The sequence below is a fragment of the Centruroides vittatus genome, unplaced genomic scaffold (genome assembly GCF_030686945.1).
Source record: "Centruroides vittatus isolate TY-2023 unplaced genomic scaffold, ASM3068694v2 scaffold_3315, whole genome shotgun sequence".
Lineage (NCBI taxonomy): Eukaryota > Metazoa > Arthropoda > Arachnida > Scorpiones > Buthidae > Centruroides > Centruroides vittatus.
Window position 1 is genome coordinate 2,259,212 of NW_027122703.1, and position 26,026 is coordinate 2,285,237.

Consider the following 26,026-nt stretch of genomic DNA (forward strand, 5'->3'; position numbering starts at 1 on the left):
AATTTGCTAATTAATTAATATTTTTAAACTTTGCTTAATTAAGCAATACAACAAAGAAAATTTTAATAAAATTAATTTTATAAAATATTCATTTGTTTTGTTTGTAAATCATTTAGGCACGGAACCGGATGCGCCGCCATTATTACGTTCAGGAGTAGGAATTACTTTTATCTGAAGCAACTGTAATTAGGAAAATATTTAATAAATATAATTAATATTACAATATATGTGTGCAATTACGACCAACTTTCAAATCAAAATATGCTATAAGCGATTAAAATCTTCGAAGAGAGAGAGCAATAATGGCGTCACTTCCGGTTTTCTGGAGTACGATATTAGACTTATGATTGGACGAGTATAGATCACGTGACGTGGATGGACCACACATTCAGTTATATATAGAAAATAAAAATACATCTTTGTCCAGAAAACCGGAAAATCCAGAAATTCGCACCACTTCCTACTCCATTTGATCTAGTACTGTACCAAATTTTATTAGTAAATAAAGATTTAATGAATTAATGTAGAGAAAAATTACTAAATATATAAATTTTTTTTAAAAATTAATTGTATTAATGAAGGAGAAACAAAGCATATAATTTCAACAAATTGGATTCTTGCGAAGAAAAATGAGTTAAAAAATTCTTTAATTACGTAAGAATATAAATATTACATTTTAATTGATGTAAATAGAAATTGCAAATTAATTAAATATTTTTCTATGATCATTTAATTACGTTAATAATTACTCATTAAAAACAAAAGCTGCATTTCCAAGTTTAATCAAAAATCGACTCGACGTTTATTAAATGATTATACTCACGCCAGCTTAATTATACAAATAATAATAATGAAAACTTCGGCCTCAACTTCCTATTATAACGCGAAAACGTGTACGTCGGACGTTCAGCGCCGCTTTCCTGTAAGCCTAGAAGTTTGACAATGGCGTTTGGAAAGTCAGTTGAATGCTCGACGTTCCAAACGCCACTGTCAAACTTCTAGGCTTACAGGAAAGCGGCGCTGAACGTCCGACGTACACGTTTTCGCTTTTAAAACTTCGGCCTCAACCTCGCTAATAATTAAAAAGCAAAACTCTATGTATTTTTTTTAAATTTTATTTAAAAATAAAATAAACAATAAAATAGACATGAAATCACAATATTATGAAAGGTACGATATTGCGATGATTTTATTTATTTTTTTATTTATAAGTATATATATTTATGTATATTGTATATAAAAACAGGTATAAAATACATTCATGGATTCACAATCAGATTAATAATAGTTTTTTTTTCTTTTTTATACACGAATATCCCCTAGGGTTGCCATAATTAATTTTACAGTACCCGACTTTTAAAGGCACATCCATCTTTAAAGCTTCCATCAATCAGTTCTGGCATTTTATCGAATTTTTTTTTTCAACAATAAATAATTGAATGTCATATAGTTACTAATTATTTTAACTCTTTTCATCTTCGGCAGTCGAAGAAAGGCGGCCATATTGAATATACTCACCTAAACGACACTTGTGTCATTCCGAAATTATCACAATTATGAGTTTCTAGTGTATATTTACCTTTTTTTTCTGATTTCCTACGTTTAATGCTTGATTTATTAAAATTTCCTTACGCTAGATAGTGATTAGAAAGTAAATTCTGTTTCATTTTCAAAAAGATTCTATAATATATTTAACTATATAGCGAATTAAGACTTGTTAAAACGGGATTGAATAATCCAAAATGGCGGCTTATCTGGTAAAAAGTAGATATGCTTAGTGTCTTTTTGTTTTGTTGGACCACTTATGAATAATTTTGAATTGTCAGCAGTTTATTTTATATGCATACATCGTTATCAGCTTGGCAATAACCCTTTGGAGGTGACAGAAATAATCTGCCATTGTCACAAACACACAGCTGATATACATTTTCATACGTTTTCCCTCTTGAACTTGGCAGTACCGTTTTAAGATTCTTTAATTCTATTTTTTCCGAATCTAGTAAAATCTAAAAGAAAAAAAAAATACAAGTCCTAGAAATAAATTAAAACTTTATTAAAATTTATATTAAAAGTACTTAATGTAACCTCACCACTCCCTCTTTAGATTGTAACTTAAAATCTTTGAGACAGGTAGCTGATATGTCGCCCACTCTGGACTTGATGTCTATGCCCTCGGGTGCTTTTATGTTAATAGTACTCGTAGGGGATTCCAGCCTGCGAGTACAGAAATTATAATTTACTGTGATGCAATAATTAATCATATTTACTTTATTTGTCTCCATTTTATTAGAAAATATCGATTACGCATACCTTAACTGTTGGAATGGTTCGGCTCGGATGATTGGTGTTTGAAGCGATCCGTCAAATCTTACTCCGCTGTCACCTAAATAAATAAAAATTAAGTAGTTTCCTGTTTATCTCACGCGACAGAAAGTAATTTAAGAGCGAGTGAATAAGAGAAATTCATTTAAATTTTCTCAGGATTAATTCTATACTATAGACAAAGTTGGCTAGAAAATATTTATCTATAACTTTTAAAACTTAAATTCGCTCTGTTATGAATTATTATTATTATTATTATTATAGTATAAAACTATAAGTATCTGTAAAGATAACTAATTATCAAAATTTTCTCAAATATATATATATATATCGGTTTATTTACTTTTGGACTACCCTGTATATCTTTTTTACGAAATAATTGCTTTAAAATTCTTTATCATAGTATGATAACGTTAAAAGCATCTATAAAAAGTACAGTTATTTTTTTATATTGTGGCATTCATAGTTTATATTGTTGTGATAGTGAATAGCACAGGCAGTGATGTAGTTTCAAGTTGAATAAACAACGTATGAAACCACTTTTATATGAATTGGTCAGACGAAATTATTTAAAAATTGCAACATTTTTACGTGATCTTGAATTTCTTATTACTTTATTTATATACATTTAGCTTCGCTCTTCATTGTCGACATTAAACTACCTTTACATAAACGCAAGAATTTATTTACTTGAATATTTTGTAACTAATTTTATGTCTGTGTGCTGTTATTATTGTTAGGATCTTAGGGTGTAAGATTTCTAATCGTAAATCGCTGTTTTATATTTAACAAAGAATAAGCGTATAACGGTCGGACTGGACACCGGTCACGTCCTGCTCGTCTAACTGACCCGAACAAAAGACGTCCCCGAATCTCGCGCCCACACGTAAGTGTAACCTGATCAGTTCCAGATTGGATTCCGGTCGTTAGGTTTTCACACTTGCAAAACAGCCGACCCAACAATTATTTTAAAATTGTTCCGTAATATTTTGTAATTTAGAAAAATAAGGAATTAAATTAATTGCTTCAATATTATAGGCATAAATTGTGACTAAAATGTTACCTTATGATGACCTCATCATAGAACTAAATACATATTAAAATGAATTTCTTGATTTACTCTCTATCACAAATATTCAGAAGCGGAAAATTATTTTTTAAAAAGCCAACAACGAGTTACGTAACTTTCCCGGCAAAAAAGTTAAAATTTTATGTGGCGCCATCTGTTATATTTTATTTTAAAAACCTTTTATATTATTAATTATTATAACATGTCAAAAAGCTTAATTTTGAGCTTTTTATAAACATTGTAAATGTTAATAACGAGTAAAATCGTCATTAATTCTAACACTACTGGAGATACATACGACCCCTTTTTCTCCTTTATCTCCCCACCCCCTCGACCTTTAATTAATCACCAAAAAAAATTTAATAGCATCAATTCCTCTAACAAACAAACAAACCTGCCTACGAAATTTCAGAAACTTTCGACGAGTTATTAAGCTTTAAACAGGGCGAACAAAATTGTGCCCCTCACACTCATACACACATCCATACATACAGAAAAACTCCCGAATTTTTTGCATTTTTGGACATTTCAGGGTGTCCCGAGTCCAAAAATGTAAAAATCTTCGGAGTCACTTTATGACTAGTCGTCATACTTTCCCTCTTACGTTACATATAATAACCTCAAAAGAGGCTATTATATGTAATATAATTGACAATTTGTATTTAATATTTTCTATATCTGTAATAAAAAGTCTAATTAAAAAAACAAGTAATAAATTGTCTAAATTTGCAACTACTCACGCATATTTACGGACAGTTAAGCAATAAAGTCCGTTTCATATGAAACAGACTATTCCATTGTCTTGGATGCATTCTACATTAAATTCTTATGATTATGCATTAAGAAAGGAAATTAAATTATTTTAATAAATAAATATAATCTGCAGAAGTTTCTGATTTATTCTTAAAGGTAAAGAAGCAGCGTAAAAAGAAATGGCCATAGTTTTAAAAAAGAGAGAAACAATAAACTAGATCCAAAAGCATAAAAGTAAAGCAATGAACAGTAGAAACGTTGAAAAAATATCTAAGTGACTTAGGGAGAGAGATAATAAAAAACGAATATATTAGAATTATATTGATTTTTAAAAGTTGAGAATTTACTTTTCTTGCAGAAATCGCATAGAAGTAAAGTGAAGTAAAGGAAAAAAGAATGTTTAAAATCGAAACCATTCCATCTAACTTCAATATCAGCTTATAAAAGAAAGTATTAATTTACTACAACTTATATACTTTTTAACAACAATTTAATAAAGAAAATTTAAATTCATCTAATTTATTAATCGTTTACCTGTAATTCTAAGTGAATCTGCAGCTATTACGATTTCTTTGCCATCAGCATGGAAGAGAATTTCTCCATAAGGATCCTTTACCGTAAATTCTTCTGCCATTGATTCAATTTTTGATTCTCCTAAAAGCAGTATAACATTCAAAAGATTTCGAATTTCAATTGAATGTATGAAAATATAATTAAAAATTTAAATCAGCTGACTTTTTTCTTACCTACAACTAACCTATTTGTTATAATTCCTTCCTCATTCCTGGCATTCAATGTGATATTTCTCATAGATTCGAACTTTAAAGGTTGCTCCTAGAAATAGAATTTTCGTTATAAATTTTTCCCCTTTACGGGAATTTTCTTAATTTGTTTCAATGAAAAATTGTTTGTAAAATATACAGTATTTTATATCGAAAATTTGTCATAAAAACTAATTTTTATTCTGTCGCCATCTGTTGAGAGGAAGCGTAATTAATCTTATGTAATGCGAAAAACATTTAATTACGTAAAGATATATTGCTTATAATACATTTCGGCAATGAAGCAGTGGAACACCTCAATAACTACTCAATAAACCACAAGATACACAATAAATGTCTCTAAGAAAAACAATTGCAGTGTAAGTTTCTTCTTACATCAGATCGTATCCAACAGTAGGAAATTAACGAGAGGGCGCTGTAGCGATAACTATCTATTAACGCCATCTGCACGTCGTATGCAGCGCCACGTAGTGATTATTCGAGAATTTAATCGTTTTGAACAATATGGAGAATTAGAAAAATTCTTTTTTTCGTGAATTTTCTTGACGGCATTTTCCTGTTTTCGTTATTTTTTTATTTATTTTCTATTGGACTAACGTTTGTTTTACGAAATCAATAGATCGTAAATTCGTGATTAGTGTTTTTCAATTTTAAAATATAAGATATATAAATTGAAAATAGATTTAGAAACGATTTAAGATTATATATAAATAAAATTGCATAAGATGCAGTAAGTTATACCTTTCTGGAACGAATCTCTGCCGCGTAGAGATAATGGAGAAATTCGGCTTTACCTTCCACCCTCAATCCATTATTCATTATCCTTAATTTTCCCATTCCAGACTGTAAAGATAATTTCATATAATGTTTTATAGATAAAATTTTATTTAAAATAAACCGCTAAAATTTAACGTATATAAATCGTTTCTTATTATCATTCGCACCATTCGGTATGAAATAAGTAATTCATCATTGAGTCATAACGTTGCAGTTTCGTCTTATAATAAAACAACATTATTTACTACTATTGCGATTAAAGAATGGAACATTTTTACGACTTTCTATGACCTCGAACTGAAATTTTACAGTCAACGTTTATTCTGCTAGATGCTATACCTACGTAGAAAGTATGGGGTCGAGGAAAAATGTCATAAAAAGGTCGTAAAATGAACCCCCTGTCCACTTTAGAAATGTTATTTTTTTAGGGTCGATGGAAGACACTTTAAGAATATATTTCTCGTTATTGGTTTTTTTTTCTTTCTTTTTTCTTAAAGTTATTCTATCTTTAGTTAGTGTACCGATTAGGGTATCCGCTTATAAACTTACCACTCCAAAGTCCATCACACGGATTATCCACACTGTGAGAGCGATATTGATGATGACCATAGCCGTTAAGAGTATGACTAACAAGTATTAGACAACGTTTTCTCCAACCGTATATGCCTACTCCGTATATATATTGATTACTGTATGGATCATAATGGATTCCATTTCCATCTACAGACGAAGGAGGTGCTCCACCTGCCCAATCTTGAGATGCTGAAGTGGTTGCTGTGGATGTAGTCTCTCCTCTTCCCATATCTGTAAAATGATATTATATATATTGAATAACGAACAAAGTTTCGAATGTACGGATGCATTCCTAGTTAATTGTGTCGCGTGATAGGTGAATGCTAACGTGATACGACACTTCTACAGATCAGCGCGACGTCCCATCAATTTTAATCACATGACTAATAATGCAAAGCATCCCGATTACGCGATAAAACGTGGCTTTAAAAAAAAAAAATGAAGGATATCCTTAGTTATAATTCATATTAAATTACAAGGAAGAGATTTCTTTATAAAATTTTTCGATATAAGAATTATAAGTACAGTACAATCAATTTTTCAATTAAAATGTAGTAAAAAGGAAGGCAGATTCATCAGTCCTCCTTGGCGTACCATCTGATGGAACATTACTTAACAGACAATGTCTGGCAGAACGCCAAATTTCTAAGTCGTTATATTTGAAAGAGTAAAATGTTATCGGTAAATTTTCCCCACAACACACAGTGTTTCATGCATCGCTACCTTACACGATGCCTCATTAAGCGTCGATTTTAGTTGTAATCACCCTCTGAACTCTTTCTGCATCACTTTTACTGGACATAATCCTTTAAAGATTTAAGCGGTTTTTGTTTATTTTCATCATTGTGTACCACGAGAAGAGAATGAAAATAAATTTCGCTATCAGCACATTAAAAACTAGTAATTTAACCACCGAATAATTAAAAAACAAAAATAAATAAATAAAATTCATTTTGTTAACTATAACTTACAAGATTATTTATAAAGTTAGCTTATTAATTTTAATAAGTTTAAAGTAGTTTAGAATTTATAATCGTGCTACTAAATAGTTTTTTTTTTCCTCTCTCTCTCTCTCTCTCTCATTTACGATGCGGTATTTACAGCTAAACCAGTACCATTAAATTATAACTAATTTAGCTGTAAATTTAATAAAATTATTACATATATATCCTCTCTTTGCTGCATAAAAATTTATGCTAAATTTTGATTTTTAAAACGTTCAAAAACACATTACTTCGGGATGCAAACAACAAAATACGGCATTGACTGATTGATAAAGAAATTGTAAAGAAAAATCATTTGCCACAATCCGTTTTCGATTTCTTTCTATCACCTTTTTTTTTTTTGATGAGCAAAACACAATTCCTGAAGCAATTCTTTCCCTAAAATACTTCCAGATAAGTTGAGGGAAGAAATTTTTGTTTGCTCGCTACAAAACTTGATTACCGCTGTAATTCGAATTCTTTCTGGTAAGGAAAGCTCTGTAAACATTGAAAAATTCACACAGTAGATACTACATTAAACCCCCGAAAAATTATTCTGTATTGAGTTATTGAGTAATTAAAATTTATAACATAAATTATTGAAGTTTACCACTTTACCATTCATTAAAATATACACAAAAAAAAAAAAAAATTGCAAGAGAGAAGAAAAAATTCAGAAAGAATAACTAACTTCGCAAACTCATTTGCATTTAAACAATGTTAGAATGAGATACAATTTAACGAGAGAGCGTGTTTATTTTACAGTATATACAATTTTCTAACCTATATTTAGTGTCATAAAAATGATTATTTTCTTGATACATTATTGCTTGTAGAATGTATAACATATTTAGCTGTTAGTTTCAATAACCGGTTATTTGCTGTTAAGCTTACCTTATTGACCGTATACGATGGTACGTACTGTATTTCCTTAAAAGCTACTTTTGTAAACATTTTTTTACATTTTTTTGTTATCAGGTTTCTTGGTATTTTTAAAAGTGCAGTCACGCATGGCTCGGGGTCATTATTTCAAATGATTGTCAATTTACTCCCAAGTTGTTCCCGTAAAGTTCTATCACGCTATACTCTTTTAAAACGGGATTATTCTATTTTTGAACCGAAAAATAAGTTAAGAGTGGGGAGGGGTGAAAGTATATCTTTCTACCTGATTGTTTCGGATGTGATATGAGAAAAATAGTATCACATAAACTTTATGTAATTATCTTTCTTTTTCGACTTTTTCTATCAGCCGAAAATCTGTATTATTGTTTTCTATCGACGAAAAAAAAAAATTTTTGATGATTCTAGCTATTTTATTTTCTATTTTTAGACAATTTATCCCGTATTTTAGCTCCGAAATTCCCTTCCGAAGCAATGCATTTCGATAGCAGTTGGTGTAATTTAAGTACGTTTATAACGGATTCCAAGTTCAAATTTTCAAATCGAATTAACGTTCTCTTAATGGAAAATAAATTTGTTATTTGTTATTGAGAAGTTGAGTTAAATTATTAACAATTTAATAATGAAATAACTTAGTTATTAATGTAGTTACGTATGGTCTATACGATTTATACAGTACAGTACATAAGTTACTTTTGATGCTTCTTTCTAGGCTAAGTTTGAAGCAACGATTAAATAATAACATAAATTCACTTTTAATAAGTTAAAAAGTCAATTATAAAAATTAATATGAAATTAAATTAAGAGGGGGGGAAGGTAAATGCCATTAAAACGAGAATTACAGAAAACAAAATTATAAAGTATCTTATCAGAAAAATAAAATGTTTTAAATGGCAGAATTAATTAATTTAAAATCTAGTTTTTTTTTTCGATAGATGTTAATTATTTTAACAATGTTTTCAAAAGATAACTGCTTTATCTTGGTAATTTTTCACAGAATTTAAAGAAAATAAACATTATCTTTCTTATCTAACAATGCAGGAAGATGTATTTGGCACTACTTTTTTATGATTCTCATAAAAACTTTTATGAAAACCAAACTAAAATGATGCCTTCCTATCAGAAGTTTTTATGTTATTAACGTCTTTACGCTATCAACACAAGTAACAATAATTAGATATTTAAAAAAAAACTGTGTAAAGAGGAAAAAATATAATAAATTTAACAATTTCTAAATTCAATTAAAAAAAAAATAAATAAATAAATCTCTCTAATCTATTTATTGAATTAACCCTGACTAATTATGTATAATTAATTTCTTTTTTTTTTAATTCCGTTCCTTGAGGTAATATTAAAATGTGTAGCTCTTTAATTAAATTTTAATCAAAACTCTTTCGAATTTTGTAATTTTCGAATAAATATAGGTTTCCAATGCTGAAATATATGGTCGAATGAACACGCAATAGCGTATGGTATGGTCAAGAATTATTGATGATTTTATTCCTGTGACAATGTGATTGTCTCACTGGGACCATCAACGATGGACGACTTACGGTAGACTTCTTACAAGATACGCCCAGCACCGCTTTAATAGTATAATATGCGGGCAATAAGCCTGAAGAGTAATAAGCTCCGTGCGCTAGAAGTCTAGCTTCATAAAAAGATACTAACTATTACGAGATAATTAGCCTTAAATGAGCTAATTAATTAAGAAATTATATAAGTATCCAGTACATGATTAAATTTTATAACGTATTTTCTCGGTTTTAATCACATTTAAAGTTGGTTTTCGTAAGAGGAACGATTTCACTAACTTAATAGTATAATGGTTATATACTCCATGCGTTAACGATTATCCATATTTAGGTACTGTACCTTCATTGCTGTCATCAATTTCGTGAATTTCTGTATTTCCCCCCTTTCAAAATGACAGAACTGATATATTTCTAATGAATAAAGTGCATAAAAAATCTTTATGCACTTCATCCTTTTCAATATTAAAAGGCAATTTAAGTAATAAAATGAATAAAAATACATTTCATCACACAAAACTTCAATTATTTATATTTTTTCTTGTTACAATCGTCCATTTACTTTAGATTTATGTCCTCAGCTATCAATCTAATTTCATTCATTTTTCACTTAAAATTGTTTTATTACACTTTAAAAAATGTAACCGAATTAGATTAAATTATCATTTGAACAATTACTTATTGTGTTTAATTAAAATAAATGAAGATTAACTTTAAAAAAAAAATCACGCAAATATATCTTAATTGTATACAATCTTGTGAATAAAGCATGAAATTGTGTGCAAATTTATTGTCTTCTTATGTAAAATACCTGTTAAATGTATATCGAGTATTAAAATAGTTATGAGTTATCAGTAAACACGGCAGTTTATTAAAATCAATGAATCAGCAACAAATAAGAAGAGTTCAGCATGAGTCATTTTGCTCTTCGAGGATATGTTTGTCCTTCTATAAAAAGAATGACTCTTCAATTACTTTTAATAAAGACAATATACGTGTTAAGGATATAAAAGCAGATTTTTCACTGCCAATCGAAATAAAGTTTAATTTACACCATGTTTTTTTTTTACATAAAAGTCTGTTGAATTGGGATCCTGTTAACTTCTCAGTGTACTGTGTGACCTATCCTACCCGAAACTTTGTTGTCTCTCTATTTGCTGTGTTCAGAAACTTCTGTCCTCCATTATTAATATCTGTATTCGAGATCTTATTATTTACAGAGGCGTTACTGGCTTCTCGGGAGCATATCTAGAGGGGTACATTTTAATACTAAAACAATCAGTTTTGTTACTTTAAAATAGAAATAAACATAATAACGCATATCGCATGACTATACTTAGGTAAGATTAGATAAATAATACTTTAGTCACCCCCGAATCATTCTTCTCGAACAGCCTGATCGTAAGAAATCGTTAAATCTTTCAAAAAATATCAATTTAATTCTAAACATTTTAGTAAGAGTAATAAAGAAGTACTGTAAAGTATACGTAATTCAGTGTAAATTCATAAATTAACGTAACAACGGATGAAAGAAATAAACAAAAAAAAATCGACGTAAATTTCATTAAGTAAGTAAAGAATTAATCTTATTTTTTAAAAGAAAAATTATAAAAATAATTGAGAAAAAGTAAGTACTGTGTGTAGTTTCTTCAAACTTTTATTTGGTTACCTCGGTAACATCAAGTAACCTAAGTAAAATTCGTTCAACCGTAGTAACAAGACTTAGGCAGGTAGACATGTAACATGTGTGTTGAAAATATACTTGTTAAAAAGGGTTTTAAAATAACGACTTTCTTCTCCACACGTTCTTACTTTTAATCAATCTTTTTAAAACTTTAAAAAAAAAAGAAAAGAAAAAGGAAAAACAAATAATTATCTAAGATAAAGTTTCAATAAAAATAATATAATTATAATAACAGTAATAAGAAAAAGTTTAGTTTGCAGCCGTGTAGTACACTTTTTAATAAAACTTTCCACAGATCTTCCACCCCCAAACCAGAGTTGGGGGGTGGAAATTTTTGGAAATGTCACGTGATTAAGAGGGCTATCATTTGTAAGATGCGAGAGGGTAGGCAATTATCGACCGTTAATTTGTTTAGTTGTACTAAACAAGAGAGAGAGAGAGAGAGAGAGAGATGCCGGGATGTCAATGTTAACGTTGATTTTCTTAGACGTCTAGCGGAAAATTAATAAAAATTTTTCTTGTATAAAATAAATTTATATTAAGTTGACACTACTCTATTTGCATACATGACTATCTTCTGGGATGGATTTAAAAACAGAACAGGGGGGGAAAAAAAGATTTGTTACAACAAAGGAATTTAATATCACATATTTTTAATTTAAGTAAATCTTGTAGGAAATATTTCAAATATAATATTCTCCTTATATGGTTAATTTTTAAAATTTTTATCGTTTTAAGTGTTATTTTTTGGTTTTGTCAACATTCCTGAGTTCAACAGACGTTAAAATATTTTCGTTAAAAAGATAAACAAATGCATGAACGAGTCGTTTTAATAAGTTCTATTTTACATATTTACAAACTGAAAATGTAAAAGAATAGACGGATAATACAGTCGAACCTGTAATAGAGGCCACCTCTAAACAGCGGCCAATCTTTCAGGAAAGGTTTTTTTTTTTTTTTTTTTAGAAAAATGCGTAAAGATAATCTCTAAACGACGGCCATTCTTTTATGTTTCCGTCAGTGTCCGTCGTTCGAAGGTTGGCCGTAATAATATATAAAAATAAGAGGATAAAAATCTGGAAAAGTTCGATCCGATTTTAATACCCTTAAAAGATTGATGAGGTGCCGTAAAAGTGTATTTTTCGCGAATTTTACACGTAATAAATTAATGTTTATAACGTTCTTTTTAATACGGAAATTTTTATCACTTTTAAAAATAAGTTTAAAAGATGAGAAGAGGATAAAAGAAGTTATGTGGAATTATCTAAATAGTTTATTATTCCCTGAAGTAATATCTAAAATACTGGTGTTCCGTTGTATCTTTTGTACTATCTTTATAGTTAAATGAAGCTTTTGAATAAAGTAGCTGGCTGTAAATTTTAATCGCCTATTTTATAATACATGAATCAACCTGCCAATCTACACGGACAGACAGAAGTAGCTATTAATCGTCTTTTAATCCATATTTTTTCTATATGTAAATTATATTTTTCGAATTTTTATGTAAAATTAGAGCATGAATAATTTAATTTTCTATATTTACGTAACGTTTATTATATAATAATCGGTAATAATTATCTACCTATTAGTTATATAACACGCACACTGTATAACTGATTATTACAGTTATATATCCCAATATAATTCGGTATTATAGCACTATAGCTAGCTTAACTATAATTATATAACTATTTTTAGTTTCCCATTAAATTCTTATTATTAAAAATATTTATAAAATCCGTCAGAGAGTTGCGTAACTTTCCAGGCAGAAAAAAAAGGTTAAAATCGTGTGTGGCGCCATCTGTTATGAGATTGTATTAAATTACTTTTTATATTATTAATTATTATAAAATGTCAAAACTTTTCATTTTGAGCTTTTTAAAAACATTTTAAATGTTAATAACGAGTAAAATCTTCAGTAAGTCCGACCCTATTCGACATATGACGCATGACCCCATATATCTTTTTACTCTGTCGACCTATAATCACCAAAATTTAACAGCATCATACCCCTCAATACACAAACCTCCCTGCAAAATTTCAGAAGTGTTCGACAAAAGGCACAGGAGTTATTAAGCTTTAAAGTAGGTGAATAAAATCGTGCCCCTCAAACACACGCACATAACATCCATACATACAGAAAAAAAACCAACTTTTTTGTATTTCTCGACGTTTAGAGGTCCTCTGAGTTCAAAAGTGTAAACATTTTGAGGGTTTATTTTTCACCCATCGCCGTACTTTCCCTCTGTTATAACAGCCGGGAAAGTACTAACCGCTGATAATGTTCGAAGCATTAATTTTAATTACTAAAAATCACAGGCAAATTAGGAATTTTTAAACAATTTTTTAAATAAAATAATTTATTTCGCATCCAATTATGACGCTACTAATGATAAATGAGAAGTTATATGGAAATTTTCAATCGATCCATTCATCAAAATGATAGCGTTATGGACAGACGTCGCATTCAATTAATCTGACGTATGAATATCTATAAAATCCTAAACATAAAGCGGTATGGCTTACTAAAAATCGTGTAAAAATCACACATTTTTAGCAAGTTTTTATACAAAATACTACGATAGTGTTACGGACAGACATTTACGCAGGAAATATATATATATATAAATTCTTTTCCGTTTTAAATTAATATAATTTATAACATTTTATATTATTTAATATTTTTAATTATTTTCGTATTACGAATTAAACGAATTAAAAAATAAAAAATAAAATAAAATAAGAGGAAATTTTCTTTAATTGATCGCGAACTGTGCTGCCATCTAGAGTTTAAAAAATCAATATCTGAATTAAAAAAATAGCACTTTTATTCGATACTTTCAGAAACTTATAGGAAAATACCTTTGGGAAATCGTCAAAGATAGTTCAGGAAATAGATCCTAGTCAACATCCGGATATGACCTTCTACGTCATTGTACGTAATTTCCGGTGGGTTTCTATCAGGAAAGTTGCTGAACACGTCACATTTTAGAAGAAAATTAATTGCGACAAATATATTAATAAACGCTTCATAAATTATTTAAAAAAGAAGAAGAAAAAAAAAACTTATTTCTTTCACGAAGTTTAATTTAAAACGATTGAAACGGTTAAAATTATTTTAAAAATTAACAACGTGTTTGCTATTAGAGCAATACATATTCTGTTGAAATAAAAATGATCAATAAATTATACTGTTGTATTGATTATTATCCTTTCTTATTATTCCTCGCTCCTTTGAATATTTACTACTTGATAGGATAAGATAGAATTGTATTCATCCTCCAGTGTAGTATGCAGAAGAAGATTTCTTATGTGGAGATGCATTATTTTATGTATGAGACTGCTAAATATAACATGTTTAAAACGTAGTTGAAATGCTCTAGAGAAATGAAGTAAGCGGCTAATGTTATTTGTATAAAAATATCTATAACAAATATTATTCAAGTCGAGAAAGAATTACTGAAATAGAAATGAATCTCGATCAATGAGAAAAGTCATACTCTTTGCCACTTTTAGTACCCCTACAAACGGAAGGAAGGTCACCACTTTCGAGGAAATATAACTTATGCTTTCATATTCTGATGATGGAAAATAGTAGAATTAGGCACTAAATGACTAAATGTAGGATTATGCAAAAGTAGGGCTAAATGTAGGATTATGCAAAAGTAGGACTAAATGTATGATTATGAACTTCAGAGGAATAAAAGTAGGACTTAAAGTATGATTACGGACTACAGAGGAATAAAAATAAGATTATACAAAAGTACGACTAAAAATAATGGACTATAGAGAACTAAAAGTAGGATTATGGATTATTAAAAGTAGGACTATAACTCAATGAGAAGAGTTAATAGGAATAAAAGTAGGTTTATAGACTATAAAGTAGGCTATAACTTATGCTTTTATGTTATGATGATCAATACGCTCATACATCCTTACGAATAGAAGAAAGTACACGTTTGCCTGCGGAATCATTTAAGTTGGATATTATTTTGCTTTTAGCCATAATTTTAAATCTCTTTTTTTAATTAAAATTAAATGATGATAGTAGAAAGATTTGCAAGAATTTGTATTATTAATAAAATAAAGTAGTAAGTGTAAGTGTGATGATGAATTTAATATGATGTAAGCGATTTCTGGGATCTTCGTTGTGTAGTAAGTAGGATTATGTAGCTAAATAAACAATAATCAATGTCTGTAGCGTGAATTTTTATTACTGTTCTACTAATATTGGATTTACTGTATCACATTCCATTTATATAATTATTTTAAGAGTAAATTTCTATTGATAAAACTCTCTTCCATCGAGTATTAAGCGTTTTTCAATGCTATCCAGGAGAAAGTAAAGAAAACACAACACAATTAGGAGATTGATAGCAACTGTTCAACTCTTTACAGATATAAAACTACCATAATTTTTTCCTTTTTATAGCTTAAATTCGAATTAAATCTCAAGTAAAATAGAAAATTATATGATTAAACTAGCATTTAAAGAAGTTAATGTGATGAAAATCAAGCTAAATCATTGAAAAATGTTTTAAAGAATATTGTAAGCGCTGCATGTTTTAAGATAAAACTAACGTGTGCTGATCGTTTAAAACGAATCATTGGTCATATTAATACACATTTACTATTTTTAATTCTGGCTCCATGCCACTGTTGGGGTATTCTTATTTTAGTTATGCATTTAGCTTTCTTGTAAATCTTCCCTAGCACATTTCAATGTTATGTCTTCTTGACTAAAGAATTTTTCAACAGAAAGTTCGTTAATCTCTACGGTAATTTAATTATTTTATTTAAATTTATCGTCGATATTCCATCCCCTAAAAGGGAAAGAAAAATCATATCAATTCCAATGATCAAACGTGTAACTAATATTTTAAAAATCGAAATTAAATTCACTGATAAAAACGTCACCTTTATATTGATACGAAGTGAAGATTTTGATGAAAATTTAATGTGTAATTTTTATATTCTGAATCATGATTATTGAACATTAAATAATTTAGAAATTTTTAAATGCCATAAAAAAGTCGTTTATAAAATCCAGCGGATGCTTTAATGTGCACCAGTAGTTAAAATAATAACATTAAAGTTTATCTTTTAATGTGTATAATTATTGTATAATAAAAATTTTTAAATGTCATAAGAAATATTTTATCCATTGGCAGTTAACGGACGTTACCGACAGATATTTACAAATAATACGTATAAAATACTGATATTAATTAACGACCGTGTATAAATCATCGGATTTAATATAATATTAAGGAAATATGTTATTAAAATTTTACAGTTATAAGCATCTTAAGGTAATTATTCCGAAATAAAAACTTATTTATCATAAAATATATGAAACTTGCGGCTTAAATTTTATAGAAAATTGTATAAAAATCTTCTAATTTACCTTAAAGTGTTGTAAAATTATTAAATTATATAGTAAATATTAAATTAATTTAACATAATAAAAGTGTTTAAAAATGCTTTTATAACTGTAAAGAAATAAATGAATTTTCTGTATATTTTCAGCACAAATTATGTATTGTTAAATATTTTTATAGATCATAATACACGAAAATTACTAAATTATTGACTCGAATATAAAATTTAAAAAAATTGAGTACGCTCGTGCTAGCAGCCTTAGACATTGTGCACTTTGACCCCCACCGTATCGAAAACGAATGGTGGATTCTCGACTTTTTATTACATTTGTAATTTCCTCGTTCCGTATTACGCCAAATAATAAAGTTTAATCAAAATCCGCCCGTCAAATTTTGAGAAAGAACTCAATTCTATAAACCACATAGAAGGGGCATCGTTAAAGCCAGGTACACACGTACCTGAACAGGTGCGCTTGTCCGGTATACCTGAACGTTTAGATGGAAAAAACACAGATAGTTCTGTCATCTACACGTTCGGGTATGTAACAGGCTTAACGCTACGCCTCAATTATGACACATATCTTCTTACATTATGTTAAATATTACTTATACGGTTTATAGATACACATTTAAAATTCCCGTCATACTGGCTATTAATGAAAACTATTTAATCAATAAAATTTTTAATTCATTCCGTGAAACTGTAATGAATTTACACCAAATTCTTACAAGTCGATAAATCGTATTTCTATTTTCTGTGTCGTTAATTTGTAAGGGGAAACAATTACTCTATGTGTTACGTGAATCTGCAAAGCAATTGGTTTGTATTTTCTTTCTTTTTTTCCCTCTCTCTCTCTCTCTCCAATTAAGAGTTTTACAAAGTAATCGATTGTTACTTTAATATAATTAATATAAAATAATAATTAAGATTCATTTTTTATATAAATTTTTAAAAATATAACACAGTAAAACCTGTTTAAAACCCGTTACTGGTTTATGGAAGGTTACGCTTTAATTAACTAACTCTTCTGGAGGGTTGAGGAGTAGCAGCGATGTTGTATTGTCAAGGATACTTTCCAGAAAGTGCAAACTTAATAAAACAGAATTTAAAAAAATGATGTGTAACTCTCATCACCGAGAAGTCGACCATGATCCTAACCAGCAAGTTACTGCATTAATGATGTCGTTACGCAGAATTTCGCCTGTCGTGTAATTTGTTTCCAGAAAACTCCCGTTAGACAGGTTTATAATAACAATTTACACACAATATCATTCAGTGGATCCGTTATAGACAGGTTTTACTGTAGCATTAATAAGAATCTAGATTTGTACATAAATTTATTGTAGATAAATCTAATATAAACTTCTGTACAGTAAATACATTATACATATAAAAATGGATACTAGAAAGAAAAGGTAATTTTTGGTATATTTTAATTTTAGTAATTATTTAAGAGCGTGTATACCCCACCTTTCTTTTCCTAAATTACATGATTATAAATAAGATTTGAAAATGATTATATTTTATAACTTGATTGTAATTTACTACAGTGTAATAATTTTATTTCGTTGCTAACTTAGATTTACTACACCATACTTTCTGATCTATTATATTACTATAAATCTTCGGTTTCATCCCATTAGACATAAGTTTGTAGCATCTCTATATCTCTTCCTTCGCAGTTTCTGTCATTTTCTTTGGCTCGACATAACCCAAGAGGCTCTCGTGTCATAAAAAAAGCAAATACAAACACTTTATTTTTCTTCATATTTCTCACATGTCACTAGGAATATTCTATTACTAGCACTATTGATTTAAATTACTCGCATGACTGCTTCGACTAGAAAATTTCTATTTTACAAGTGTTTCTACAAAATTTTCTAAAGATGTCCTTTAGAAAATTTTCTTTCGAAAATAATATTTATGCTACATTAAAAAAATCAAAGGATAATTGTAAATTTAATAATAATAATAATAATAATAACATAAAAAAATTATAAAGATCCTTCAGATGGATGCGTTTATATAAAATGCATTTAATCAATCCTGTAGAAATGATTTTCTGTCAAAAAAACAATCATTTATCATTGTCAGAATCATGTATTAAGTTTGAAACATATTTAATATGTTATTATATTCTTTTTTTAAAAAAAAAAAAATGTATAGGCATCTATCATTTACTGGTAGGAAGGACTGGTGAATATTTAAATTAAGTCGCTTGCGTAAAAAAGATCCAGCAACGAGTTGCGTAACTTTCCCGGCAAGAATTAAAATTCTGTGTGGCGCCATTATGAGACTGTATTTAAAAACTTTTTGTTATAAATTATTATAAAATGACAAAAAAAACCTAATTTCGAGGATAGAGATGAGTTTTAACGAGTAAAATCTTCACGTTCGAGCCATTCGAGATATGACATATGACCCCTTCTAACTTCCCACCCACTCGACCTTTGACCTTCAAAATTTAATAGCATGAATTCCACTAATGTACAAACATTCCTGCAAAGTTTTAGTAATTTTCGACAAAAGGCACAAGAGTTATAAAGCTTCAAAATGGGTGAACAAAGTTGTACACAATAACCCCCCACACACTAATATACATACATACAGAAAAAAAAACCCAAATTTTGTTTTCATTTTTAGACATTTTAAGGTCTTCTAAGTCCATAAATGTAAAATTTTTTGGGAGAGTCACGTTTTGTCCCTTCAAAATTTCCCCATAATTCAAAAATTTCCCCAAATCGCCATATTTTCTTTCTGTTATATATAACAGCCGGGAAAGTAAAAAAGGGTTTAAAAATTCAAATATAGGACTACATCCAGGCATAAAATTAAGTATAAAATATTAATTTGAATCATTTTAAACATAATTATATTGAAAATTAAGCGGTTAACTTGTAAAACATTTAATATTTTATTAAAATATTATGCAGTGGCTTATCATTGTTTAACGTTTATTTAATGTAACTCTGAATAGAATAATTGATAAATAATATTGTATAAAATTATAATAACGAAACTAAATACGATTAAACTTCTATTTAGCGTCACCATTTGCTTGATTACGAGATTGGCACTAAATCGGGTGTGGCGCTAAACCGAACTAACTGAACAATAAGAATCATATGCTGTATAACTGTATAATATTTAATTAATTTATTTATAGCCAATTATTATTTAAAACATCTAATCTATATTTTACGACTGTATGACATTATAAAAGATTTAAATTCTACTAAATGAATCACGTCAGAGTATTTAATTTGATTTAATATTATTTATAATGTTAAATAAACATCACGTAAGACTTTATAAGGAAGGTATTTGCATTAGTAATTTATTAGTTTTCTATTATTAAAATTAAGTCCGACCATGTATATTTACTTAGATAACTTTACTATTTATTTATATAACAATTAATTAATTAATGATAGAAATTCAAGACAATATTCGGCATAATAATATCAATTTAATATAAATTTACCATTAATCGGTATGCGGCCTGATGATTAAAAGCAAAAAAAAAAAAAACAACGTAAAGATATTAAAGATAAATCAAGTGGAGGAAATTTAAAGACGAATAAATTCAAAATAACGTTAATTAAAACATATATTATAATCATTTACGGGTAATATTTTACTAATTGCTGTATATTGTTAATTGACTACGTTGCAAATTAATTATACAGTTACTGCTGTTCTGGACGCAGCCACATCAACTGTATTTAACATCAGCCATGAACGAATTTAATTGTGGATAATTTACATGTCGCTAGCAGATTCCTGTGGATATCTTGCCTGTTGCGATATGTGATGATAAAGCGTGTGTCAGAATCAAACAATGAAATTTGAACGCTTCGTTCTGGGTATCATCGTGTAAAAGATGTTCCAGGAAATCTATTCTCGTCCCCGTTATATTATTAGCTGCACTTAAAGCGGCAGTATAAAATTTTCGGTTATAAACACCCGAAAAATCCTCAAATTTTTCGATCCGAAAAGCTATACCCGGGGTACTGTGACGTCACCGCATAACCCGAAAACCTTTAACTCTAGTAGCGGTCGTCACGCGAAATATTAATAGTCACGAAAATGTTACATTCGGATGATGTTATGTTTGTGTTACGATCGAGAAAACTGCTTATAAATAACATGTAATGTGTATAACTGCATCGGTTTTAACTCGAAAAAATAAATGGAAAAGAATAAATTTAAAACCATGAATGGAGGAGGAATGTAAGAAAATAATTCGCTTACCTTAAGAATAATTGATCAATTCTATTTTTCACCTAGAAAAGAAAGAAGAAAATTTTAAATTTTATCAAAAATTAAGTCTACATATTAAATACCAGAGTTACAACTGCAGAAAATTCTTCAGAACCTTATAAAAAAAAAAAAAAAACACTTATAACATCTGCTATTAATTACGTGTTTGTTGCTGTGAGCTGTTATATGACTTTTTAAGAAAGTTTTTGACCTACATAAAAGAATTTTTAACACGATAAATGCCCACCAAACCACGTGACATCTTAAGGGTGTAGGCCACAATGTCAATCTATAATTACATCTAAAGATAAGATTGCACGCTACAAGCATCTTTTCGACTATTTTCGCCACACCCCGATGATCATTTCGTTATTGCCTTATTCTCTTCCAGGTAAATTCTATATAAGCTTATTACGATTTGCCTTTTTTTTTTTTTAATTCTATTTTTTCAATTTTGATTCGTTTTCTATTTCTCAAGTAACAAAAAGCACGCTGGTTATTTAGGTTAACTCGAATTGCTCGAAGACGAATGGAATAAAAACAAAAAAAGTCCAACCAAATAAACGATTTATTTTAAAATCTTGAATAATTCTCCTTCTTTCTAGAATAAATAATAATAGAAAAAATAAAAAAAAAATTTATACTATCTTCTATTAAACGGAACCGTTTATAATTCATGTCATCATTCACGTAGAACACTTTTAAGAGACAAAACTTGACAATCTAATTTGGCATCAATCATCAGCAATGTGCTTCAGATTCCGATATCCGAAAGTGCTAAGTGTTTGTCTTTCTATCAAGTATCCAGTTACTGATCTTAGACATTCGATCCTAGCCATTACTTCGATCATTAGTTTTGGGGGAACTATCTACGAAACCCTGTTATTTCTGGATCTTTTCCAACTCACATATTTTCCTCTGATGGTCAAATGAAATTTGATCGTCTGTATAATGTTGATATACCTTTTGTAAAAGCTGGTAAAAGCCTGTAAAATAATAACATAGCCCTGTATTGATTCGCTCAATCTATTATATCTTATCTCCCACTCCCCTCCCCCGCTTCCAGTGTATTGTTTTTAACAGTCTGGTATTATTATTTTTTTTAAGAGGGACTTTTTATGTAAGATTTTTCCCTCGTTTAAACATATTTATTTTTAAAGTTGTTGGTATTTCTCTTTAACTAAGCACAGATAGCATCTGGCATTAGTTGCTGTGGGAGCAACACCATATGCAATCCTAAACAAAGTTAGTCCAACTGGGAATAAGCACAGAAGAGAAATGAGACGGTTGCTAAATGACTGTTCATACCTTTCGTGAAATCATACGTGTGGTATAAACGGTAAGTAACGCAACATAAGAGCTCATCTGGCTAAAATATCTCAAAACACATCATACATAAAATCTTCTGACAGGCAAAACTGAATATCAATTTTAAAATGTAGCCTATATATAACTTCCCTTATATATATATATTTTCATTATTAATTAATATAAAAATTAAAGTCGCATATTACAGCATTTATTTAACTTTAAAACTGGTTTAGATACAAAATTTTTAACAATGATAAACAGGAGAGAAAAATGATTAAAATGGCCTTGAAATTTCATAAATTTTGCAATGTTATTTTATTTATTTTTTTTTACAATAATTGGCTCGTTAAAATAAACTTTTATTCGAAATAATAAAAGGTTTAAAGCAATATTATAAAAAGAAATGATACGAAACTAGATACACATTTATTTCTTTATTTCATTTTCTATATATTTCTCCCCCTTCTTCGTTTTTCTAGTGAGATTAATGCTGTTAGTTTTAACTAGAAATGAAATAGGAATGATTAATAAGTTTCACCTTTCAAGAAGTTGCTGGTGCTTAACTTTTATATATTCTCCCCTCAAAAAAAAAGATGAAAAAAGAAAAAATATTTTACTTAATTCAGTTCGAATTTTTAAAAATTCCAATGCAATATTTCAACTTTTTATATATTTTCCTCCACCTTAAAAACACACTTAAACATACGAAATCCTTACAATTAATTACAAAAATTATACATAAGTATTTCAATTTATTATTTAATTTTTAATATATATATATATATTTTAATGTAATAATTACAGAGCTGAAATCATACTTTAGCCTCTACTTTATAAGGTCTTGTCCATATAAGGTCCGAAAACCGGTTTTTGATTACTTGAACCAGGAATTTTGTTTTCGCTGGACGGAAACTATTGTCAAAATTTCGACATAAAGCGAAGTGTTTCGTTCGTAAAATCAATTTTAAATAATTTAATAATGGAATAATTAGTTTTCTGGCTTATTTTTAAAGAGGTTAAATATATATATTTTTTTCCATTTTAAAAATTCGTAAAGGGGTAATTTTTATCGTGTTTTAAGTAGTTTCATTAACAAGACACGTGACCTTGGATGGGATGCTTCCTAAAAAAAACTTTATAAATAAACCCTGCCTAAACAAACATTGACAAGAATTTAGTTCAGAGCTAATTTGTTTCTATTTTAAAACTTTATTTTAAATTTAAAAAAAAAACGTTAGTTTAATTTAAATAATTAAATAAATTATTAATTTAATCGAAGAAGTCTTACCTAAATTTTTGTACTCGTATTTTCAAAAATTCCATCAATTTTCCACCATATTTTTATATATACTTTAACCACACCGTATCGTATCCTTTATAATAATATATATTCGTATATAACCATAGAATAACTTTTCTAAACATTGTCTACTAATGTTTGAATTTGAGAATTTTGGGTAGGGAGAAACGGTCTGATGTCGTCACTTCCGTCTAAATGAAGGTCTGGTGCACGTGTGCCAACTATCCTCACCAGGAGGCGCAGGTAGGGCAAAAGAGAGGGCGCTGTTGTGACGTATTAGTGTCGCTACTTTTAATTGCTTTCCCTTCTCCTTCCCGGGGAGAAACAACGTTGGAAATTGTTCGAAAATTCCTTTTCCCAGCTTTTATACGGAGTAAAAACAAGATAAAAATCGTTTATAACTCGCACATTTTATAAAATTTAACTTAATAAATTTGTTTTTTTGTAGTGTAAATTTGATTTTTTTTTTATAAATTATACGTTAAGATTACTCTGAAAGGTGAGTTTTTTTTTTAAAGTAAAGATAGATAAAAATGCAATATAAATTCATCTTTAAGTAACTCCTGAATATCTTCTTCCCAGTAAATCTCTAGTTTTACAGAGAGTATTCAGGGGTTACTTAAAATTTATTAAAATTCTACCGTAATTTCCATTTCTAGACAAAAAAAAAAAAATAAGTTATTTCTCCAACTATTTGAATTAGAAAATCATAAATAGTATTTAAATCGACGATTTTCTTCATAAATAAAATAACTGATAATGATTTTAGGATCAATAAAAGATATAAACAAGTTCTAAAAAGCTTATTTTTCTTTTAAAATTTTGAATATTTAATAACAAAATTCTCTCTCTTAAATCTTGATCAATTGAATATTTATTCATTTTTTATAACGCTTTTTTTTTATTCCTTACTTTAATCCCTTTTATTCTTATCCTCCTGAATATTTCCACTCTTTTCAAAGTGTAATAAAAGTTTGAAAATTCCGAAGTTTATGAACTTTGTTTAAAATTTTATGATACAAAACAAAGTTTATTTATTTTATACAGTTCATAAATATTAATAAAATATATAATTTAAATATTAAATACTGTAAGATCTTGTAGGAATTACAGAATAAAATGAAATCTAACTGTGTCCATTCTTACAATTTATCAAAGATATTGATATAAACAATATAAAAAAAGAGGAAAATCTCTTATACTACATTTTGCAGGTAAGATAGAATTTTGATAGAATTTCTATGTTCTGTGTTATATCTCATCTATTGTTCTTTTGTTTTCCTTAGGGTTTTTTTCCTGATTTTTTTATTTTTTTAAGAGGAATCGCTCGAAAGAGGCATTATGGCAAATTGCCTACTTGATTGAATAGGAGGTTAGATAAAATAGACAATGAATTGTTTGATATATCTCGTTTATAAGAAAAACATTTTTATGTATAGCTAATAAAATATATAAAGAAATTTTAATAAATAATCTTAAGTTATTAAATTGCTTCGTATTGAAGTAAAATAGGGAAATAACCGTACATTATAAATGCATCATTGTTTTTTTTTAGGAAAGAAAAAAATGGAAAGAAAAATTTACAATAAATTTCACACAAAAATCATTTAAAAAATTCTTTATGGCTTATAAAGATTATGCCGCATGTATATGCTTCAATATATTTTTGTGGGATGTGTATATAAATTTAATGTAATGCATAAGCCGCAGTAAACATTCTAGAGTGTATATAATCTATATATACGGGCTATAAATATTCCTACGCAATTTTCTATAATCATAAACAAATATTTCTAACGCCATTACGCTTTGATATAAAGTTAAAATATTTTATCGATCTTTTAATAGTGTATACCCACTTCCGGCTGGAAGAAAATAAATTTTCCCATTTAAAAACAATGAAAAATGTAGTGGAAGTAAACTATTTCGAGAAGAGAAAGGTAGGCGCTTTTTATTTTTTCTATTATTTTTATTTTTAAATGGAACATGTCGGAAGGGAAGGCAGGTAACCAACGGTCATCTCATCTTTCTGGACTCTCCACTCAACAAACATTCATCAAACTCCGAAGCTTTGAAGGAGGAAGATCGGGTGGATGACTTACATCCAAAATCCATCAAGTTGCTGAGTTTCTGGTTGGATTTTTGTACTAGTTCATCTGGGGATGCGTCACGTTATTGATGCTGTGCACCTCACTACTTTTACTGGTGGATGCTTTTCTTCTTTCTCGCTCTCTTCTCTCCCCCCAACGATTTTCCTATTACATCAACAATAAGACGCCCCAAGCGACATCCATAGACTTTATACGTTACTAACGACACCCTGGAGATGTAGAATGCGAATTCGGCGCTTCTTTCTTTCTTTCTTTTCTTTTTTATTCCTCTTATTTACTCTGAT

The 26,026-nt window shown here is 28.6% G+C and overlaps 1 protein-coding gene across 1 annotated transcript; it reads right to left on the reverse strand.

Annotated features, from left to right (window-relative positions):
- Positions 1-1,161: 1,161 nt before the first annotated feature.
- LOC136988610 (delta-sarcoglycan-like) lies at positions 1,162-19,820 on the reverse strand. Its single transcript, XM_067286516.1, is given in 9 exon segments — positions 1,162-2,006; positions 2,091-2,214; positions 2,311-2,383; positions 4,679-4,798; positions 4,891-4,978; positions 5,668-5,769; positions 6,253-6,339; positions 6,341-6,507; positions 19,793-19,820. Coding segments are annotated over 9 exon segments (951 nt in total). The 5' UTR covers positions 19,812-19,820; the 3' UTR covers positions 1,162-1,835.
- Between the last annotated feature and the right edge of the window lie 6,206 nt (positions 19,821-26,026).